This window comes from Panthera uncia (assembly GCF_023721935.1).
Source record: "Panthera uncia isolate 11264 chromosome A1 unlocalized genomic scaffold, Puncia_PCG_1.0 HiC_scaffold_17, whole genome shotgun sequence".
NCBI lineage: Eukaryota > Metazoa > Chordata > Mammalia > Carnivora > Felidae > Panthera > Panthera uncia.
Window position 1 is genome coordinate 135,224,172 of NW_026057577.1, and position 22,214 is coordinate 135,246,385.

Here is a 22,214-nt window from a genome sequence, read left to right on the forward strand (position 1 = left end):
CTAAGAATTCTCTGCCTTCTCCTTACCTATTATATTTGAATCATTTCCATATGCTTTCATGTAAGTATCAGATGATATTCCAGTGATGCTATTTACATTACTTTAGTCTTATTTTAGTTTTGCAATAGGTGAAAATTGCTACAGTTTCTATGATAATAGAATGTTTCACACCTGTATTTTCTCTGTAACTCTGTGCTTCTTATTGAAAATGAATACTTCTCACTTGTGTTATATCTCGTTTTCTTCTACAGTATTACATTTAACACCAATCAGTACCTGTTCGATTTCTGGTACATTTTCAAGGATTAGTTCAGTGTCCTTAAGACTTAGAATACAAAAACTGAAAGTCTCTGTCACTGATTACACAAGGAACTTGATTAAATCCCTAGATACACATTTGCGTGAACAGTTTATAAAACCAAAACAAAATGATTTTCCTCTTTCAATCCCAGTAGGAGAGTTTGAGTTCATCTACCAAAGTATAAAACACTGAGAATATTTAACTAAATGGATATTTTATTCCTTTAGCTGAATTCATTTTCATATTTTACTACTTTATCATTTTCTGTTAATATCATTAACATATATTTTCGATGGAAATATTTCACTTAGTGATCAGAAGGTCCAATGGCAAATGTCATGAGTGGCAATTAGAAGTCATCATACTTAAGCAAATGAAATGTCCGTGACAAATGGTGAGTATGTAATGTGCTATAATTAATAACACAGAGAGTCTTATGGCAACACTTTTCCTTACTTTGCTATTAAGGGAACCAGATAAAACATAAATATTAAAGAAGAAAGAAATAGTGCATTTGATTCTCTAATATTTGACATTAATAAAGAATATATTCCCAACTTGAAAAGTACTGATTATTTTTATTTTTATTTCTTTTATTTCTTTATTTTTACTTCTGACATATGACAAGCTGTAGAAGCTAAATGAGGGGGATAGTTTGGGAGACTACTCTACTTTTATATAAATGGCATCACTGTGAACGTGGGCCCTTCCTGTTTTGTGTTTTGTGCATTTAAAATATGTTCCTTCTAGCGAATAGGAAGTAGCAAAGATATTCTTAGGTAGCATCAATATTATCATTCATGAGGATTATAATGATGCTCTTCAGATGAAGGATATAAAACCCAGCCAGTGGAGGATACAATTTCTGCTGGTATGGATGAAGGGTGATTTGTAAAAAATTGGGCAGGAATCCAGATAAATAGGCTGGAGTACAGGGAAATAAAAATATCTCCATGAAAAAGAGGCTAGATTATACTTAGGAAGCCAAGATAGTGTGCTCAGGTCCTGCTGAAACAGGACGATCACTTCTAGAACTTACCCAGTGAAAAGAGAACCTGGATAAAGCAATATGTTTGCTTGGGATTTATTCAAAGTTGAATATGTAGGTCTGAAGACAACCGGCAAGGAATGTAGGGGTAAGTCCACTAGAATTTTCAGAATATTTATATGTCATGTCAGGAACTTTATCTTATTCCTTATTCACAACAACAGTTCTGTATTTTCCACATTGACTGTTAAAAACAACAACAACTGAGGTGTAGGAAGGTTAAATAACTTGCTTGAGATCAGCAATTTAAGTAGAGATTTTTTTCTCAGAAGTTCAGACTCCTTCTAGTTTAACATAATGTTAAAATGAAAAGTTTTCTTTTCTCTTATCTGCCCTCTAAAACCATACTTTTTAAAACACTTGCAAAAAAGTCACATGACATATGTTGAATTGTCACCATTCCTGCACAGAGAAACAAGAGGGCAAAAGAAATATACTGAACAGGTCACCATGATAAAATTATTTTCTACTTGTATTACATGTATTTTTGAATTATAGTCTCAAAGTATAATGGGTGAGAGATATTTTTGAATCATGAGAAAGAAAAGGGTTTTCAGATTTTGCATGAATAAGAAATTAATCCCCTTGAAATTTTACATGCCATTGTGTCAAGCCCTTTTTACTGTATTGTCATTTTGAATTACATCCTTGAGAGGAAAAGACAGAATACAGGTCTAAACAGAAAGTCATTTATTTAGAAGTCAATGCTCTTTTTGCAAGAATATTTCTCATGTGCAGCGATTAAGCTGCAAGTGTGACATAACATTACAAACTGAAATGATAATATTTTCAACCTTAAAAGTAAAATATATATATATATATATTCCATACATAAATAACTTAAAAGAAAATCCCCACAACTAGCTGCATTTATTCATGCCTGATAAGCAATTATTCTGAAAAAAAAAAGAACAACAACTTCATTCAGATGAATTTCATGAGCTACAATTGCTCATTGTTTAAAAATTTCAGAAGATAATTTCTTAAAATTTAATCATAATTTGTTTGGGCTTTGTGTGTGTACGTATGCATATGTGACACTGTTAAGTACCCATCACCATCCATTTCCTTCTCTAAATCTGTTAGAGGTGAAAAAAAAATGGAATGACACACGCATTTGTATCATGCATGTGTAAGCAGTTTGCTGGTTTATTGTTGAAAAATACATGGTTCCTGAGATATCAGAACTTCCTGCCAATATGATATGATGATGGTGACAATGATATTGACTAGTAAATTACTGTGTGTCATCTACTGTGCACAGTGATTTGCATATATATTCCCTTCTTACTTTTATAATGACTTTATAGTATTTTCTCAATTTTAGAAATAAAGTAGCAAGGCGCATTATTAAGAAAAGTTGCTATAAGTTAAGTTTTTAAAAGTTAAAAACTTGTTCAAGATCATGCAGCCACTAGGTGAGAGAACCAAAACTTCATCTTACGTAGTGACTTCAGGTCTCTCGTTTACATTCTCCCTCTTGAAAGACAATTTGCCTTTGATACCTGTGTGTGATTTAAAATGTCCTATAGATAACCCAGAAAACTGTCCAAAGGAAATATGGAAATGGAAATAATACCTGACATGTTAAAAGAGCTGTACCTGTAGTCGTATAAAGGCAAAATATTTTCTTTGCAAAATCTTTTCCATATACTTATAAAACTACCATCTACCATAACCAAGAATATCTGCAAAAGATCTCTGTTAGAATAATCTACAGGAAAATGCTGATGGTTTCCATTACTTGAATTTTAAATGACAAAACCATCTAACAAGCTGATCTAAATAATACATTATGAGATCAAATCAATTAAGTGATGTGGTTAATTCACATTAGGCAAAATATTCATGCTTCTCCCACTTGGTCTCTTTCTTCTGTATAATAATTTTGTAATGAATGTGAGATCAACCTTAGTGAAATAAAGCAGTCCATACAGAACATTGGATGAAAGAGATACTTCATTTATAGGAAATGTAAAGAGGTATTTTCTTCTTCTTTCTTTTGAGTAAGAGAACTCTGTGTAAGGTAAATAAGTTCAAATGTGGAAAACAGGACATTAATAATTGTTCTAAGAAAAATTCTTAAAAGTAGGTAAAACTATTTTAAAGAAATTCTATTTTAATAAGATACCTACCAAACATGTTTATATTGACGGTTGATAGCTATAAGTATTTTGATTTGGATAATAGTCAATAAAACATTATTTGCACAATAATTACTATATAAAATATATAGTTGTATCCATATATAGTTAGTTAATTTAATGAATAAGATATTTGCAAATACTAGACTTCACCCAGGAAAAGTTGTTATTGTCCTCAAATTAACAAAAAACAATGTAAGTAAAATTAAAGTATTAAATACATCAGCCAAAATGTCTACTGCACAAAGAATAATGTTTGATCTTGTTTACATGAACTATAAGGCAATGACTACAGATCTATGGATAAAAAATATGTATATATATTTCTATGATACATTCATGATATAGAAAGACTATAGACTGCCAAGGTCAGTTATGAGTTATTAAAAAAAAACAAATGCTGATAACTATACATTTATTTAGTTTAAAATATTTATGTGTTTAGTTAAAATATATTTCATTTTTTCGTCCTGTTATTACTTTTCTGGCATCCAAATTAAGACTGTTTCTTTTATTATTTTGAAATGTATAATATAGGATTGTTTATTTTTAAATACATGTTTATTACAATATGTAATTTTTAAAGATTTTCATTAGAATCAACATAAACCCAGTTATAACCAGTTGGGGGAACAAAGTCTATTTCTCTTTACCATTTAGCATCCTTAACTTGGAAAACTGTAAGCTTCTAGAGTGAAATTTTCTTGTTAAAAATTTAATAAGCCTTTAAAAATAAAGGGCTAAAAGCTAATTGAATTTTGACAGTTAACTCAGATCCAGCCATAGAAAATATACCTTTACATTCTTCCAGGTTTCTAAGGGGATTGTCATGGGGCTGAACGAGGTAAATCAAACATACAAATTCTATGATTTAAGTTTATGCAAATAATATACAATCTGAAAGTATACATGTATACAATATGACAGTTCATGACTTTGTGTATATTTTGTAGACATCAATTTTTATAGAACTATCTAAATCAAATAGGTAGATAGAAAGATAGATAGATGATAGGTAGATAGATGATAGATAGATAGATAGATAGAATCTCAGAATCATTAAGTAACACCACAGAGAAAACATTTCCTGGCCTTTGAGTGCAGAAAAGGCCTTCTGCTGCCCAGTGTGTGTGTGAATATGGAAACATTGTGAGGAACACTTCATTGTTTTCACAACCCACCCTGTCACTGCCAGACATGAATTGTATAGAACTCTCACATCCCAGCTTATTTGGAGACTCCGACTACTGGCCCACTTCCTACCTGCAGGTCAAGTGCAAATAATGGATAACACCGTAGCATGCTCCTAAGTTTTCTCTCTAAAGGTGAAACAAAGGCCAAATTTCTGCTTTTAGCACTATCTCCAATATGTTATCTTAGGTGCAGGAATGGGAAAGAGAAAATGGTGACAAGTACTCTGAAAAATGTACTGGAAGAAGTATGGTCAAAATAATGGGTCTTATGTGAAATCCACTGCTTACATGAGGATAACGTCAGCCTCTTTCCAATATTTGGGATTGAGAGGATGGTTGGGTCAGTTTGGTTTGCAAGGTTAACAGTATAATATATTATTTAGTACAGAAGCTTTCACTGTAAATACAAGTTGAGGCTTCTTGAAAACAGGTGAAGGATTTAAATAGTAATACAAGAAAGCAACATTATATGAATGGGTCGACATAAAGTCATGTTTGTTTATGTTTCTCAGATTTAGTACTGGTGCTGATTCAGTATCAATGTTAGAACATGTTTTAATTCCCACAATTGAATTTTTACTAATATTTAAGTAATTTCCACTAGATAACACTTTTAGAGCATTTTCTGACAAAAATTTTCCCTAGTCTAGGGCTCTAAGGGGCTTGTTTATTTCCCAGAGGCCTCTACAGTAAGAAGAAAATGTAAATTTCAGAAGTAATGTTTTATATATTATTCATATTTAATCAAAAATTATGTAGATGCTATCTATAAATACATGACTTTTTATATCAGTACCTCCCAAAGATATGAATGCAGATTGAAAAATAGACAAAGAAGTCTTTGGTATTGTGGGATGCATAATATGCGACAGTTATATATTACCCATATTCCTAATTTATGTATGTAGACATGTTTTTATATGTGTATCTCTGTATGTGTGTGTGTGTGTGTGTGTGTGTGTGTGTGTGTGTGTAGAACTCCTCACTTGGGGGGGGGGATATTTAAAAAGCATAAAATAAAGAAATTGTAAATCTAAGACTTTGGAAATATTACACAAAGAACTTTTATTACCTGGGTCTCATAAAAATTGTAGGCGTGAGTGATAAAAATAGTCATCATATTTGATGGCTCTATTTCTATTTTTGAAAATCAAGCTAAGCTATAATAAAACTAGCTTTTTACTTAAGTGGAACAAACACTTCTACTTTAATTCCCAAATGACTCCTTTGTCTACTTCAATAAAAACAAGCAAGAGAGAACTATTTCCTGACGATAAGGCATGCAAATGATGACTTGAGTTGTATTCACCACAGTGCTCCCAATAGTTCTTAAATCTTATTTGCCCTAAGAATCCCTTGAGATCCTCTGTCCCGGTGATGGAAGTTCTGTTTCAAGTGACATAGCTTGGACCCAGATATCTGAATTTCAAACAAGTAATCTGGTAAATTCTAAATCATCTACAGTGAATAATTTGAAAATCATTGGTTTACTGTGATGAAACAATTTAGAAGGCATTTTCTTTCTTTCTTTTTAAATATGTTTTAGTGTTTATTTATTTTTGCAAGAGAGGGAGAGACAGAGTTCGAGCAGGGGAGAGGCAGAAAGAGAGGGAGACAACAGAATCAGAAGCAGGCTCCAGGCTCTAGGCTGTCAGCACATGGCTCGAACTCATGAACTGTGAGATCATGACCTCAGCCGAAGTCGGACACCTAACCAACTGAGCCACCCAGGCACCCCTAGAAGGCATTTTCATTATTCCTTAAATAGAGGTAATGAGTTAACTTTTGTATATCATTAGAGTTATTTTTATCCATACAAGATTCTATTCCTACAAGCATATTTAGGTAAAATCTGAATATTAAAATTTATTCACTTTACACTATTTTGAAAAGCTTTGTGTTTTTGTTTGTTTTTGTCTTTTACAATTAAACACTCATACACAGTTACACATCTTGCTTAAAAGTATTCCAAAGAGCCTACAGATGTCAGATATGGATGCTTAGAGGCTAACACAGAGCTGAATCCCTTTGAATGCAAGCTCAGTGAGTGAATGCAAGCTCCAGCTTCTCCAATGAGAAGGGAATAGTTTCACTAGACTCCAGGTAGGCAGATGTAAGCAAACAAAAAATAGTTACCACAATTTTAAAATAATTTGTCGTCACTATTACTGTCACATTAGTATCACATTAGGCTTTGTTAATGAAAGCATGAATCTTTTTTTAAGTGATGCTGAAGGTTTTGCTGACTTATTTGGTCCTTTTCACTATGTGGCAAAGGGCACAAGATTGCAGCCTGGTTGCTCCATGGCCCCGCTGCCTGATTTGCAAAAGAACTAAGCTTTTGAGCTACAACTTCTGTAGGTCTTTAAGAAATCTGACTTTTAGTTTTAAATTATTTTGTGAACCATAGTAAATAACGTTTAAAACTGAAATGGTATTAAAAGATACCGTGCTTAATCTTACCAATGTTATTAACAATATCTAAAGACCATGGGACTTATAAATATTTAAAATATTTGTCAGTATTCATCTGTGCACTTTGTAGCTCACCTAAGAGTCCTTTTTTTTAAATTCAAATCCTGGAGAAGTGGCTTGAATGTTTTGGCATCATGTAATCCACAATTCAGATGTGAGATTTTACCAATGATGTAATAAAACTCTTAGGTTCTGAAACAGACAAGTCAGGTAATGAGCACGTTCTCCCATTTCCACTTTCCAGCCCTCCCGCAAAAATAGGAGAAAAATTCCTTTTGTGACATTTCCTGTCAGTCAGAGCAAGTAAAGAGATGCCAGCAACCGAATTTATCAGATTTAAGTAATAAGAAAACCCCTAAGTCTCTGGGTGCAAAGCATACCTATCTGTTACTTCCTTGTTAAATCTTCAAATTCACAAGCCCTCAGTTTGCTTTTCTGCATTTTCCTGCCCAGGCTGCATCAGCCAGTTCCAAGACTTTTTCCAGGGTACAGTTGTATTACTCTTTATGGCCTATGGTGATGATTTTAGTGTGGACAGCAGCTAATCCTTATTGCACATGTACTATGTAACGTACATTAAAGCTGCATACTAACTTCTTTAATCCTTATGAATAGGTTTTGTTTATTTACACACATTTAAAAGAAGAAACTGCAAGAAAAAGAGATGGTAAGAGGTGGGGCCAGGTACTTCGTAGTTACATGTGCAATGCAGCAGAACACAATTGGGCACCATATTAAAGCTGTAATTTTTAAATATGAATGTTTATGAAAATATAGGTCACTGCTTCCTACACCAGAACCACCGGGTAAAAGTGAGAGAGCTTAAATGTGAACATGGGGCATTCTATCTACTTTTCCACTAATCAAACTGAAAAGACATTCTCTCCAAGACAGAGTATTTTTTATGTTTGTAAGATTTGTAGAATAGAGAGAGCCAAGGCTTTGGGAAAGGTACTGATGGAAAGCTTAGTTTCACCATTAAGTCACTGGGGCCTGAATGGCTAAATAAACTCTCGCTATCTCATGTTTTTACAGCATCAAATTAAGATAATAAATAGGGGGACCATATATTGTGGTTTGCCTGAGACAGCTCCAGTTTTCACATGTGGCCTCAAATTAATTACAAATAGTGATTGCTTTTGCTCTCAAAAGTGGTTCTGTTTGGATAGTAAATTAAGTAGGCATCTTAATAATAATAGAGCTTCTGGGAGGATTAAGTAAAATAATGCAATTGAAGTATCCAACAGTGAGTGTTTTTTTTCCTCCTCCTCTCCTCCCTCCCACATTTTCCTTCCTCCCTCTTTTCAACCTTATCCCCATTCCTTCTTTGTATCTGTCTCTTCAACTAGAGTATAGGCTCATTTTATACCATTTCTTTGTGTCTGTTGCTTCTCCTTTATCAGAATTTCCCATTAATGTATGATCAAACATGTATTGAAGAGAAAAGTAGCTCAAGAAATAGCTCATGCCTGTATTGTAGCTGAATTTACCACCAGGAAAAAAAAAAATCTTAGGACTGATTGTATAACTTTTATATACATGAAAAAATCAATTTCAAGATTTCTAACTCCACGGAAATATTTAGGAAGTGAATATAAAATTCCATCACCAAAATAGTGTTATCTTTACCCATGAACATTTATAATGAATATTTTGATTTAAATACAATTTTCTGATTTCATTATACTTTTTAACCCAGAGAAAACACAGTTGCAGGATTATTAAATTAAAACTAACATATGACATCTCTAGTTGCTTAATACCACCTCAAGCTTCTAATACACAGATTTCTAACACTGGTGATAATTTTTAATTTCTAATGTGAAACATTCTAAATTCAACATTTATTTCACATGGTTTAAATTCCTCTTTTTCATGTGTGCCTCTCATTGGTCTTAACATTTATATAGGCAAAGAAATCGAACTTCTTCAGTGTTTCTTTATGAGAGTGAAACAGAATATAGGCAATAACCACAGACACCAAACATTTTGTACATAAGAAACCTAGTTTGTTAACAAATATCAACACAATTAATTACAGTATTTCATGAATGTTTAATTGATTGCTAGTTTTATTGAAGTGTAAGTGCAAAAAAGGCTATATCTTTTTTGTGTGTCAGTACAAAAAGGATAAAAAAATTTAACGACTTCCCTCAAGCAGCTCTGTGTATAATGGGGAGATTAAGTTAATGGACAATTATACTACTTGAAATAAAATAAATGATAGACTTACGCACACAATGACACATAAATGTATAAGATGGGCATCCAAATCATTAGAGAATAGATTTGAGAGGATTTTGAAGGAAATAATATCCACATTAATTTCTGAAACCCACAGTAAGAATTAGCCGGTGGGAGAGCAAATGTTCGCCAAAATATTTAGATGATGCAAAAACATCATGTTTTAAAGGATTTTTTGTATAGAATTATGGGAAAAAATAAAAGTGGGAAGGCAAGAAAATGTTTCATCAAAAATGGCTTTAAGCTGCCCTTGAAAGAATGAGGAATTTATTTTTTAAATGTTTATTTATTTTTGAGAGAGAGAGAGAGAGAGAGAGAGAGTTCAAGTGTGAGCGGGGCAGAGAGTGAGAGGGAGACAAAGAATCCGAAGCCAATTCCAGGCTCTGAGCTGTTAGCATGAGGCTTGAACTCACAAAACTGTGAGCTCATGACCTGAGCTGAAGTCAGTCGCTTAACCAACTGAGTCATCCAGGAGCCCCAGGAATAGAATTTATACATAAAAAGAAGAGGAGTAGCAGGCCAGTGAAACAATTTAGGCATAAGCAGCAAAATAGGGAAGGCATAAGAAGTGTTCAAATAATAAAATACATGAGTACAGAAAATTTTAAAACTTTGTCTACAAATATGATGCATGAATATGTGATGAATATTCATAAATAATATTTGTAGTTCAACGAATTGGATGCTTTGCAAGAATTAGTTTTGCCTAAAAAACATGTTATAAAGGAAGAAACTTTATCAAATTTCTCTTTTCCAGACTACTCTCATAATGTTTCCAAAAAAATTCTTTTGAGAAATCAAATATTTGAGTAAATAATATTCACAGATGAATTTAGATTCCAAACATTTTTTCAGAAGCTTAGATAATAAGGTGTCATATTTATTAATAATTTTTAATAAAAATTCTAGTGTTGCTTATTTTTGTGAAATCAGTGGCTAATATCGCTGACAATTATCTACATGCCATATTTTGTTAGATGAACAGAAATTACATAAGACAAAGACAAGAGCAAGGTTTACATATTTAATGGAGGTTTTAAGGGAATATTAAATGTACTCCATAGAAATGAATGAACAATGGAAAGTTACTGATGCACTTGAAATGTTGTGAACTCTTGCCAAGATCTCCATCATGTTTACTATTATGTAATGGGGATAGTGGTTATATAAATCATATATATTAAAAATACATATTTTTGAGAATCAGAAGCACTTTTAATTCTGGCAATCATTAAGTAATACAAATGGATTATGTTTCACAGTTCATTTGGAATTAGCTTGGTTGGGATTTCCAATGCAATCTCTTGAAAAAAAATGATGTTATAAAAAGCAATTCATTTTGCAAGGAAATACAGATATGTGTTAATTGGATCTATAATTTAGCAGAACTATAGTATTAAACATAACAATGCCTCCTTGAAAAATTTTGTAGTGGAAAGCTGGGAGCTATGTAATAAGGGAGGGATTATTGGAAGAACAGAAAGAGATGGAATAAATGTCCTTTTCTTTCTTGGGTACGGAAGTAAAAGTAATTTTAATTTTAGAGCAGCATCCCTTTCTAAGAACCATCTCACATCTAATACATGCTCTTGTCTCTCTGTCTTCATTGATTTTACTCTCTAAGCATTGAAAAAGGAAACTTTCCCCAAGTCTATCCAACTCCAATTGACCCTTAATTGGGATTTGCATTCATCAGTCTTCCTGAAATTAAGAATAATTTGAATTATTTGCATTTTAAAAGAACTTATTTGTTAATCCAATATTGTCTCTGTTTGAATGACATTCAGGCAGTAAAAACAGGTGAAGTTTAGATCAGAGGTGCCACTTGATTGGTTCATCTCATGTACCTCAATTTCTTCATTGATAGAGTGGTATGCTGGAGCTCGCTCTACTGATCCTCAAGCCAACTGTGCACACCTCCCATCTGTATTCAGTGATGTCACATTGGCTTGAAAGCAGGGATGCTGGGAGTTCTTTCACCCCAGAAACTGAGAAACACTGAAAAATTTGAGCTTACCCATATCTGTTCTCCCTCCCTACTTTGATCCAATTGTCAAACATTTACTAGAACGTCACTGACTGGGAATCATCATAATAGTATCTGCCTCATACTCTTAATGTGAGGATAAAATTAGTTATAATGGGAAAGTGCTTAAAAAAGTACCTGAGAATAGGAATCACTATACAAATATTTCCTTTGATAGTGACGATGGTGATGATGATGATGATGGCGATGGAGATGATGTGGTCTATTCTACTTAAAGAGTATCTCTTTTTAAAAAGTTCTCTCTTTCTGTCATATTGACACTCATAGATTTTCTCAAAGTTCATATATGTCCTTGCAACAGTCTTCTCAATGATAAAAGAAATGGAGTTTCTAGATAAAAGTGATATAAATGATCCTATTCATGCAGTGCAGCACAGAAAATAAAGTGCACGTGGGGGATGGCAAGCAGAATAGTCATAAGAAAGCCAGTTAGATAACTGGAGTGACACAAGACGAGTAGTGTGAGTCAGTTAATCTGTGATGGTGGTACTGATGGCAGTTGTGAAAAATGGGAATATGTGGCTAGGTTCAAATGATTTTAGGAGTTAAAATGTCAGTGATATCAATGAATTATTGGGGTTTAATAAGAAGAGGCAGGGGGACACCTCAGTTGAAATTGGATAGAAGGGTGAAAGAATGCTTACTGATATAAGAGGCTAATATTGAAGTTTCCACTGGGAGCTAAGCTACAATGGATACCACATGACCAAGTATGGTCCCAGAAACAAAATACAGAATTTACAATAGAAAGTCAGGATGCATTTAAGATTCTTGAAGCCCTCAATCACAGTGAGGCTATTGTTGTGCTTTTAAAATACTATAGAGTGTGGAGTGGAGGGAGAATTTTGCACTGAGGATTTCTTTGCATAAAACCACGCGCAGTTTCCATCTAATGAAAATAAGAGTGGAGCTACCCTTCCCTTGCCTCTCAGGTCTTGTGAGGGGAGCCTTCCTTCATGAAGAGCCAATGATAAAATCCAGTATATTTTCCCATATTATTTCAGAAAATGGGCAAAATCGAGGGTCTGAGGCTTGCCTTATGCTTAGGAACGTGAAAGTATCTTCAGAAAGAGCAGATACTGGAATAAGGCTTTGTCTGGGAGAGTAATTACATGACAACAAAAGGAGGGGTTAGATGTGGAAGCTGAATGTCCAAGCCAGAGTCATTTTAAGTTCTGCCACAGAGATTTTCCTTGAAGTGAGAATGTGTGTGTGAAATGGATTGTTTGGAGATCCAGAGCCTAAGGGGAATGTTACATCAAAGCAGAGGCAATGCCTTTGTCTTGGGTATGTAGTGGGAGAAGCTCCCAAGAGCTCCCAAAAGAGCCATTAGAGCCATTACCTTTAATCCCAGCGAAGCAAAACCTATCTATTCAAGTGAAAACAGCCCCAAAAAAACTAGCTTTGTTGCCTCTTATGAGGTAAAAACACTTTTGCAAAGTGGATGATGAGACAGAGGGAAGCCTGCCACACCAGTCATATCCCCAAAGTCCCATCTGTTGCTGGCCCAGGTGGCCTTGTCGGCAGGGAGGCAGACAAGAGAACTCTAAATTTTGTATAAGGATTGATGTAATAATTAATAATTAATAAGTTGAGAATTTCTCATTTCAAAATCTAAAATTTGTAAGATAAAGTGAACATAGGACTATTATTTAGAGTTGAGCAAAAACATCATTGATTCACCATAGTCTCATCCAAGAAAAGAGAAAGCTTACCCTCGCTGAATAAGGTCTAAAGGAGCAGTGGAAGACAAAGAAAGGAAACACGTTTGGGGTTTTTTTTAATGTTTTTTTAATTTATTTTTGAGAGAGAGAGGTAGAGCACAAGTGGGTGGGGCAGAGAGACAGGGAGACACAGAATCCTAAGTGGGCTCTAGGCTCTGAGCTGTCAGCACAGAGCCTGACATGGTACTTGAACTCAGGAACCGTGAGGTCTTGACCTGAGCTGAGGTCTAACGCTTAACTAACTGAGCCACTCAGGTGCCCGGAAACATGTTTTTATTAAATGATGCATGTTATGCCTTTTCAGACTAGCAGAAATACTGATGTGGGATTGTTTGAAGGTTCAGGAAGCTGAACTGTCTCTATGTGATATGAGTTCATTTTTTTTTTCCCCTGTAAAATAGGAGAAGGGTCACCAATTAAGTTGGTCTTCAACTCACGCCAGTTCAACTTAACTTTACAATGGTGTGAAAGCGATACATATTTAGTAGGAACCGTACTTTGAATTTTGAAATTTGAACTTTTCCCAGGCTAGCTGTATGTGGTATGATATTCACCTGTGATGCTGAACAGAGGCAGCGAGCCACAGCTTCCAGTCAGTCATGCGATCATGAGGGTAAACAACCGATAATACAGTATTCATAATTTATGTGAAATGGACAGCACTTTGTTACAAAATAGGCTTTCTGTTAGGTGATGTGGCCCGAATGTAGTCTACTGTCATTGTTCTGAGCAGGTTTGAGGTAGGAGAGGCTAAGCGATGATGTTCAGTAGGTTAGGTGTATTAAATGCCTTTTCAACTTACACTGTTTTCAATTTATGATGGGTTCATTGGGACAAAACCCCATTATAAGTTGAGGAAAATCTGTAGAAAAAAAGTAAAAAAAAAGTAAAAAAAAAAGTCGGTAGTAAAGATTTGTGGAAAATAGATCAGTGTAAAATAGAGGTCATAGCAAATAGTGGTAAGTTACCTTTGTAAATTTGTATGCTTTACAGCCAATCTGGAAAGTGCATTTGAGGATAGTGATGAAAATTTATAATGATATTTAGCTGACTGTTTCTTTTTGGTTTTCCTCAGTCAGTCGCACCTCCTTCTTGAGAAAGAGGGTAATTATCATTATCAAGGGTTGAGTTTGACCAGACTGCAGCAACAACATGGACAAGATATATAGGCCATAGATTAATATGATAATGAAACAACAAAACATGTTTTAGTCGAATGAGGAAAAAAGATCAACAGAAAAATGATAATGAATTAGTGGATGTAGAGAGATCAATATATTGATATTAACTAAAGGTAAAGTTATTTATATTTGATATTAAAGTTGATGTTTACTGTCTCTATATCAGTATATGTTATATAAACAAGCCATAGTGGTAGTAACTGAACAAGCAAAATAGAAGGGCAGAAGATTAGGATAATTATTAGAAGGGCTTTGTCATATTGTTTCTAATATTTGGAATGTTTTCTAATAGCTTACCTCACAAATCCAACATCAGCCAGTTGACTTAGCTCAGGTTCTTAGCTTAAACGTCAGAAAAAGTGAACAGAATTGTGTAACTTTCCCTTAAAGCACTGATGTTACTTAGCAATTTTACTTCATTTGTGTAATTGTTTAATTCGTATCTACCTCCCCAACCAGGTCATTAATGCCATTAGGATAAACATGGTTTGTTCTGTATTTTTTGTTTTATTTGTTTTTTCTTTATCATTCCATTGAGGAAGCTACTAAATGCTGCAGTTGATTCACTCATCAATAATCCGAGTTACTGGACGATTTAACTAATCTACCACCCAAAGGAAATTTAGAAGGGACAATTCAATAATTAGCCCTAAATTTTTGTGCTGTGTATGGCTGTTCAGAGCTAGAAAGTTTGGAATGAATTTCTCCTTTCTCTGAGAAAAGAAATATTTCTATTATTAAATAGAATTGATAACATTTCATAAAACTTATAAATCCATTAATATATTGTATATTGGGTTTATGGCAATTCATACTCATGGGTATAATTAATGAAAATCTAGACTAGGCAATTATAACTTTTGTAAAAAATGAAGTAATTTGGCCAATAAAGTAAAGTTCTTGATTCCAGATACTTGACGCTTCCAAAAATTTGTTCATCCCAGACCCATCCTAAGAATGAGCAGGACTAAATGTCTCTGTCACTACTGAGAGCTTCCACTTACTGTATGCTTAGTATGCTTGACTAAAATCTAGTTGGAATCCAACTTTGGTATCAGGATGGTTTTTTCTTGCGGACTATATTTCCGTTACTTTAATTTGTGCTTATTGAAAATACAGCTTCAGGCTTTTGAGGAAATAGAGGGCATAAAACATTCTTCAACCACCAAGATATTTTTACTCTTGAATCCTTCAGTTTTGAAGATAGGGGGAAAGTGTTTCAGCTAAAATTAGAATGGCTTTTCAGAACTCTGTTAACACCTCCCTTTCTTTCATCTCCATATCTCTATAGGCAGTTTCCAGTTGACTACTGCAACTTTTACAGGAAAATAGTACAATACAGATATGGAGTTATCTAGAGAATTACTATTTGGAAAGCAACTAGTAATAATAGTTATTACTTAGGAGTTTCACTATTGTATGAGTGACATCACGATCTCATCATCATCACCATTATTATTATTCCAATTTTAGAGATCAGGAAAAGAAGGATTAAATATTTTGCACTAGGTCACAGGGCTAATAAGAAGGTATAACAGGTACATAGTCCTTTATCCTCATACAGAAATATTGTTTGCTTCCATTTCCTTTTTCTTTTCTTTAGATAAGGTGAAATCATTTTGTGTGCTATTACTATCTTTGCTTATGAAATTAAAACAATAAAATATTGAGAAAGAAACATTTTATTTCTATGTCATTAGATGGTAAGTCACATACACACAAACATGTGGGATGACTATTTGAACAATTAAATGTTTGAATTGAATCACTGAATCAACAGTTTTATGGTAATATACATTACTTTCAAAAGTTTAAACATACATGTAGTACTTCAAGCAATCATCTATTTACAAGATCTCAAATAATATGTTTTCATATTCCTAAGTATAGTAGGTTTTCTGTGCAGCTGAACATTGACTTCTTACATATTATTTTTGAGTAATTTTAGTTATGACAATAAACATAAAATGTATTTCAAAAGAGAATTTATACTGGATTGTTCTATTTTCTTTATACTTGCTGTTTTTATTACTAAATGTTGTCACTGCATTACATAGTTTATTCATTAACTTAATATATTTTTGCAAGTCCTGCAACTTTTATTTCTGAGTAGCTTAAAACATATTAATATATGTTTTGTTAAGTAAATGTATCTCTTTTGGTATTTATATCAATGCTTGGAAATATTCCAAAGAATTCAGAGAAGGAAAGCCTATTGTATATCCTTTTTCCTTAGGTGTCACTGAATCCTCCCTGACACATACACAAAACCAGTGTGAGTCTTAATAATCAAAGTACATGTTTTAAATTTTATTTCATTTTATTTTTTAATTTTTAATGTTTATTTTTGAGAGAGAGAGAGACAGAGACAGAGACAGAGACAGAGCACGAGCTGGGGAGGGGCAGAGAGAGAAGGAGACACAGAATCTGAAGCAGCTCCAGGCTCTGAGCTGTCAGCACAGAGCCCGACGCGGGGCTCGAACTCACGGACCGTGAGATCATGACCTGAGCCGAAGTCGGACTCTTGACTAACTGAGCCACCCAGGCGCCCCAAGTACCTTTTTTGAAACAACAAAGTTCCTGAGAAGATACTTATTTAGCCTATAACTGAGTAATAGATACTTTTACCTTTGGGATTAAGAGGGAGCATTATCTGTAAGACGTTTTAGAATTTGATCCCTATAATTCCATTTTAGTTCACTACATGCAGTTTTCTCGTTTTCCACGAGAACTTTTTTTTTTTTTTTCTGTTAAGCATAGCATGTATATTTGATGAGTATGTAAGCATATATTCTTATTGACTCTGAACAATTTCTTGTCACCTGTTTTATTTTTTAATCTGTCTTGTACAGGTAGTGCCATGAAGATGTTTCATATGCCTCCAAAGTAGGACACGAGGAGTTGATGGAACTGTAATGACACAGTACATCACAAGCGGTCCAACTTTGGCACAGCTGAAGATTACTTCAGTTTTGAATTAATCTGAATGACCCCAGCTTTATTTGCTGTCGAGTTTCTAGAAATGATAAAATGTCAAGTCACTGGAAATAAACCGACAGAGCCTAAAAAAATATGACATGACTAATGCATAGTTTCTCTGATTTGTTCCATATTCTGGAGACTTTATTTCTAACTGCAGTATTTTATTTGGAAATGCTTGGCTTAATGAATATGTCTTCCACCCTACTAAAATGCGCTATCCTAAAGAACAGAAAATTCAGTGCTCTGTACATTTGTGTTTTATGTACACTAAAATCTCAATACACAAAAGAGATGTACATGGTAAATCACTGTTTTCACTTTTATTATATCTTAATTTTGGTGGGACATGTTAGTGAGCGCTTTTGAGTCAGGTTTTTTTGGAGAATGCTGGCATTTCAGTTTATTACAAGTTTTCCCGTGCCATCAGATAATTTAAAATGTGTAGGCATGCTATATGCTGACCACTTTTTAAGAAACTGCTATTTAACTTACTATTGACATAATACTGCAAGGAATAGCCATCTTCACATTTATTGTTAGTGGCTTCATAAATTTCCTTTTATAAAACGCAAAACTCTTATCTCAGCATATTGTCTTGAAAAGGGGAACTCTCATGTAAAGTCTGCATTATCTGATGTCCTTCAGATATCTAAAAATTCTTCTTAAATTGGAGGGTCTCAATTCTGGCTATTTTTTTTTTTTTTTACCTCCGCTAACCATAATCTCTTAATGATGATGCCAGACTAGATTATCTCCCTTGATTTTTAATTCTTTTAATTTTGCTTTTAATCATTCAAATGAAATCTAACTCATAAAGCAAATATGTAATCTGAATTTGTTCCTATTGAATGGATTAGATAGAGTAAGCAGAAAAATTATACATACTTTAAGTTAGATGTCCATATTTTTCTAAAGATCCCATCCAACCTCCCCCTACCTCAGTCCGCACCACCATCATCACCTTGCACTGCTGGTCATGTTTGAGGTTTGAAATCCACTGCCCTCAGCAGCTGCCTCCTTCACTCAAATCTCTGTCTGTCAGCTGTGTCTTTGATAACTTTTTTGGTCATTTCCTAACTAAATATCATGTGAAAGAAGGATGTACAGTACATTATTCAGCATACTTCCATTACTCTATTTTATCAGGAAAAAATTCAACACCTTTCTTAATACTTATTGATATACCATGACATTGAACTGTGACTAAGTGTAGTAGGGCTTCAAGGCTTTTGGTGTTTCTTCGGGTTCTTTATCACAATCACCCAAAAGGCAAAAGTGGTGGACGTGTTTCTGACAAGTGATACTTCTACTTAACAGATATTAAGAAAGGAAGAAAAAAAGAAAATAAAAAGAATCACATATATGAGAAGTTTAGTACAAGTTTAAATAACTGTTGCAGGCTTTCTCGCCACGTTAAACAAGAAGTCAGGCATCCTTATGTTTGCTAGTAGCTCAGAAGGGCTTCCATACAATCAGGGTTTAGGCTATTGTGAAGCACTTAACACTCTAGAAAAGCAGGCTGTAAAAGTCACATTAGGTCCTGCTTATGTGATCATGGCTATTTGAACTCAATTTCACTTGGATACCTGTTGTTACCTTTTTCTTAGACAATGTGTATACATTGCAACCTGTGACTTTATTCTTCCTCTTTGCTCTGGTAGCCTCCAGTCCAAAGCTACTTTAAATCCTGCAAACTTTGAGCATCTCTATGACAGCCACTGGGTGAAGTGTTTAGGGAATAAAACCTAATGAAACATAGTCGTAGCCTATGAAAAGTTGCCAGCTTGATCATGTGATAGGACTTATTTAATCAAAATCCTTTCCTAATGCCTATGTAACACTCCATTATTACCAGTTGCATTATTGTTATTACTTGCCTATGTTCTGATTTGTTTATTAACTTTTAAATGTGTTCTTTTAGAAAGATTTGACATACTCCCCTTGGAAGGCAGGTATACTGTTAATTAATTATCAAATTAATTGAACAACTATTTTCAGACTGCTGTAAAAATCTACACTCTGTTTTACATGAAATCAGCCAAATTTAGGTAAATATTTAGATCTTTTAATATTAATTATATTTTTGGATGAGGTAATGTCCATTGAATGTAAACAAGGCTAATTTTAGCAGTATTTGTGCAAGTGGTAGATATCTATGTTGGGGGGGCGGTGAGAGGTAGTTGAAAGATTTAATGCTACTAGGGCTAATGAAATTACCCCATTTTGAAACTGTGAGAAAACTATAAGAGAAAAACAAAGTAATTGGGAATAAAATGGAAAATATTTAGCAAAATGTCCACAAGGTGTGATTGAGCATTTTTTCCTCATATTTCTTGAAGCTTATAACCAAAATATTGTGATGCAATTTGATGAATGAACTTCACCATTCAATAAACATATTAAAGGTCTTCCTAACTGAATTTCTATGAATGTAACTAGAAGTTCTAAACGAGTGAATTACGGTGGTTGCTTTAGCCATGAGAAGGTACAATCCAAAGTACATTAATAGAAATTAAAACTGGAAAGAAGATATAAAAATTAAATTTTGTATTTTGAGTTTAGTTTTGTTTTTGCACTTTTATTTCCTTCCACACTCGTCCTTTCCTTATTTTAATATAAATAGACTGCCATTTAATCATTTAATATTGATTTTGATGACAAGTCAGTAAAATAGCCTATATCTTTTTCATGTTATGCCATACACAATTTCTAAAACTCCTTTAAGCAATGTATATATTTTCATTTTTAGAGGACATTCCAAATTTTCCTTATTCTGGTATATTTTATATAGATAGAAATTTTTCTAGGTTTTTCTGACTCAGTATCAAATTCATAGTAATGTACGTGCTCCACCTGGTGGTGAAAAGAAGCATTTCTTTTTTTTTTTTAAATGTTAAAAAAAAAAATTTAAATAAATAATGGAGCAGATAGAACTCGATATCCTGATCTTGTATGTGTATAAAAGTAGCTTGTAGTATACCCAGGAAAAATTTACTAAATACTAAACACAAATTGAATATTAGTCAATAATATAATATACTTAAATCCATCATAGATTAAAATTTTGGTCAACTATCTTACAGGTTCTTTTTAGCTTAATGATTTACACTTACTGAGTACATACTGTCTCTCTATGGAATATATAAGAAAAATATAAAATATTTATATATATATTAGAAAATATAACCTTAACTTTCTATAAATATCTATCAATCTGTCATCTATCTTTATTTTATCTCTGTCTTGTGTCCCGGATTCTACCCTATTGGTACCATTTAATTACATGGATGTTCCTGCCCTTCCATTTAATATTAGGTACACTTTGAGGCTGTTAGTATTTAAAATACTTCCTCACGCTAATTTAAATTGAACACACTTTACTAGTTATAATTCCCAATTAAAATTCTAGAGCCGGACCTATGGAAGTGAAAAGTGAAGTTATTATTCCTACTCATAATTCTTAACTTGACAGCAAATTCCTTTTTGATTGGCACTATTATGTTCTAAATGTAATTTACTTTAGATATAGTATATTTCTCAAGCCTAGTCATCTAACTATACACTTAACTAACACCACTGACGGCATGAATTATACATGTCTTACCAGGTATTTTCCATCTGAAAGTTCCCGAGTCTTCTCCTATCGGCTCAGCCATTGGAAGAATAAGAGCTGTGGATCCTGATTTTGGACAAAATGCAGAAATTGAATACAATATTGTTCCAGGAGATGGGGGAAATTTGTTTGACATCGTCACAGATGAGGATACACAAGAAGGAGTCATCAAATTGAAAAAGGTATATAGACAAGGTTTTGAACAGTTGATTACCCAATAATAATTAAATCACAAAATGACTAAAAGTTGAAAATGGCAGAAATTTTAATTTCCTTAAACGAGCACTATATTAAATTTAAAAAAGACCAAACGGCTCTGAAGTATTCACTTCCTCAGGTATTTGTATTCTGAAAATCAACAGATACATATTTTTTGTTGAAACAGGTCCATGAATTCATTTATTAAAAAATTCTTACAATAATTTAATTGTAATTTGATTTTTAATTGTTACAAACTTAAACAAATATATTAATTAAAATAAGATCTAGGGGCTCCTGGGTGGCTCAGTTGGTTAAGTGTCTGACTGTTGATTTTGGCTCAGGTCATGATCTTATGGTTTGTGAGTTCGAGCCTCATATTGGGTTCTGCACTAACAGCAGGGAGCCTGCTTGGGATTCTTTCTCTCCATCCCTCTCTGCCCCTCCCCTCTCACTGGCTTTCTCTCAAAATTAAAACAACAACAACAACAACAACAACAACCATTTAAAATAAAATAAAATAAAATAAAATAAAATAAAATAAGATCTAGAGGTAAATTCTAACCCCACCAGCTTTGGTCTTACCGTCTCAGGACTTTTCTGAGACTATAAACGTCTATATAAATATCTAATTCACACATTGCTGGTAAAGGTTTATATCACAGTGGAAGAATCCCTATGTCAGTAATCTATACTACTGAGGAATGGAAGAAATGAACAAGGGTAATGCTGGCCTTGAGGAGGTTTTAAGGAGGTAACTGAAAAGAAGGATTAATGAGAGAGAGAGAGGAGGAAGGGGAGGGAGAATGAGAGGGGAAGATGAAAGGAGAGGGAGAGGGAGAAAGGGTGGGAGAGGGAAGGAAAGGTGGATTCTGATGGGAAGCCACTGAGTAATGTTAAATAGGTTAGGGGCGCCTGGGTGGCTCAGTTGGTTAAGCAACTGATTCTTGGTTTCTGCTCAGGTCATAATTTCGTAGCTCATGATAAGGAGCCACATGCTGGGCTCCATGCTAACAGCACGGAGCCTGCTTGGGATTCTCTCTTTTCTCTCTCTCTGCCCTTCC

The 22,214-nt window shown here is 33.8% G+C and overlaps 1 protein-coding gene across 1 annotated transcript in view; it reads left to right on the top strand.

Moving 5' to 3' along the window:
* CDH12 (cadherin 12) overlaps window positions 1–22,214 on the top strand; it is a 268,774-nt gene that overhangs the window by 186,705 nt on the left and 59,855 nt on the right. The window contains exon 5 of the mRNA XM_049648261.1: window positions 20,947–21,134. Coding sequence (XP_049504218.1) covers window positions 20,947–21,134 — 188 coding nt within the window. The remainder of the gene's footprint in view (window positions 1–20,946; window positions 21,135–22,214) is intronic.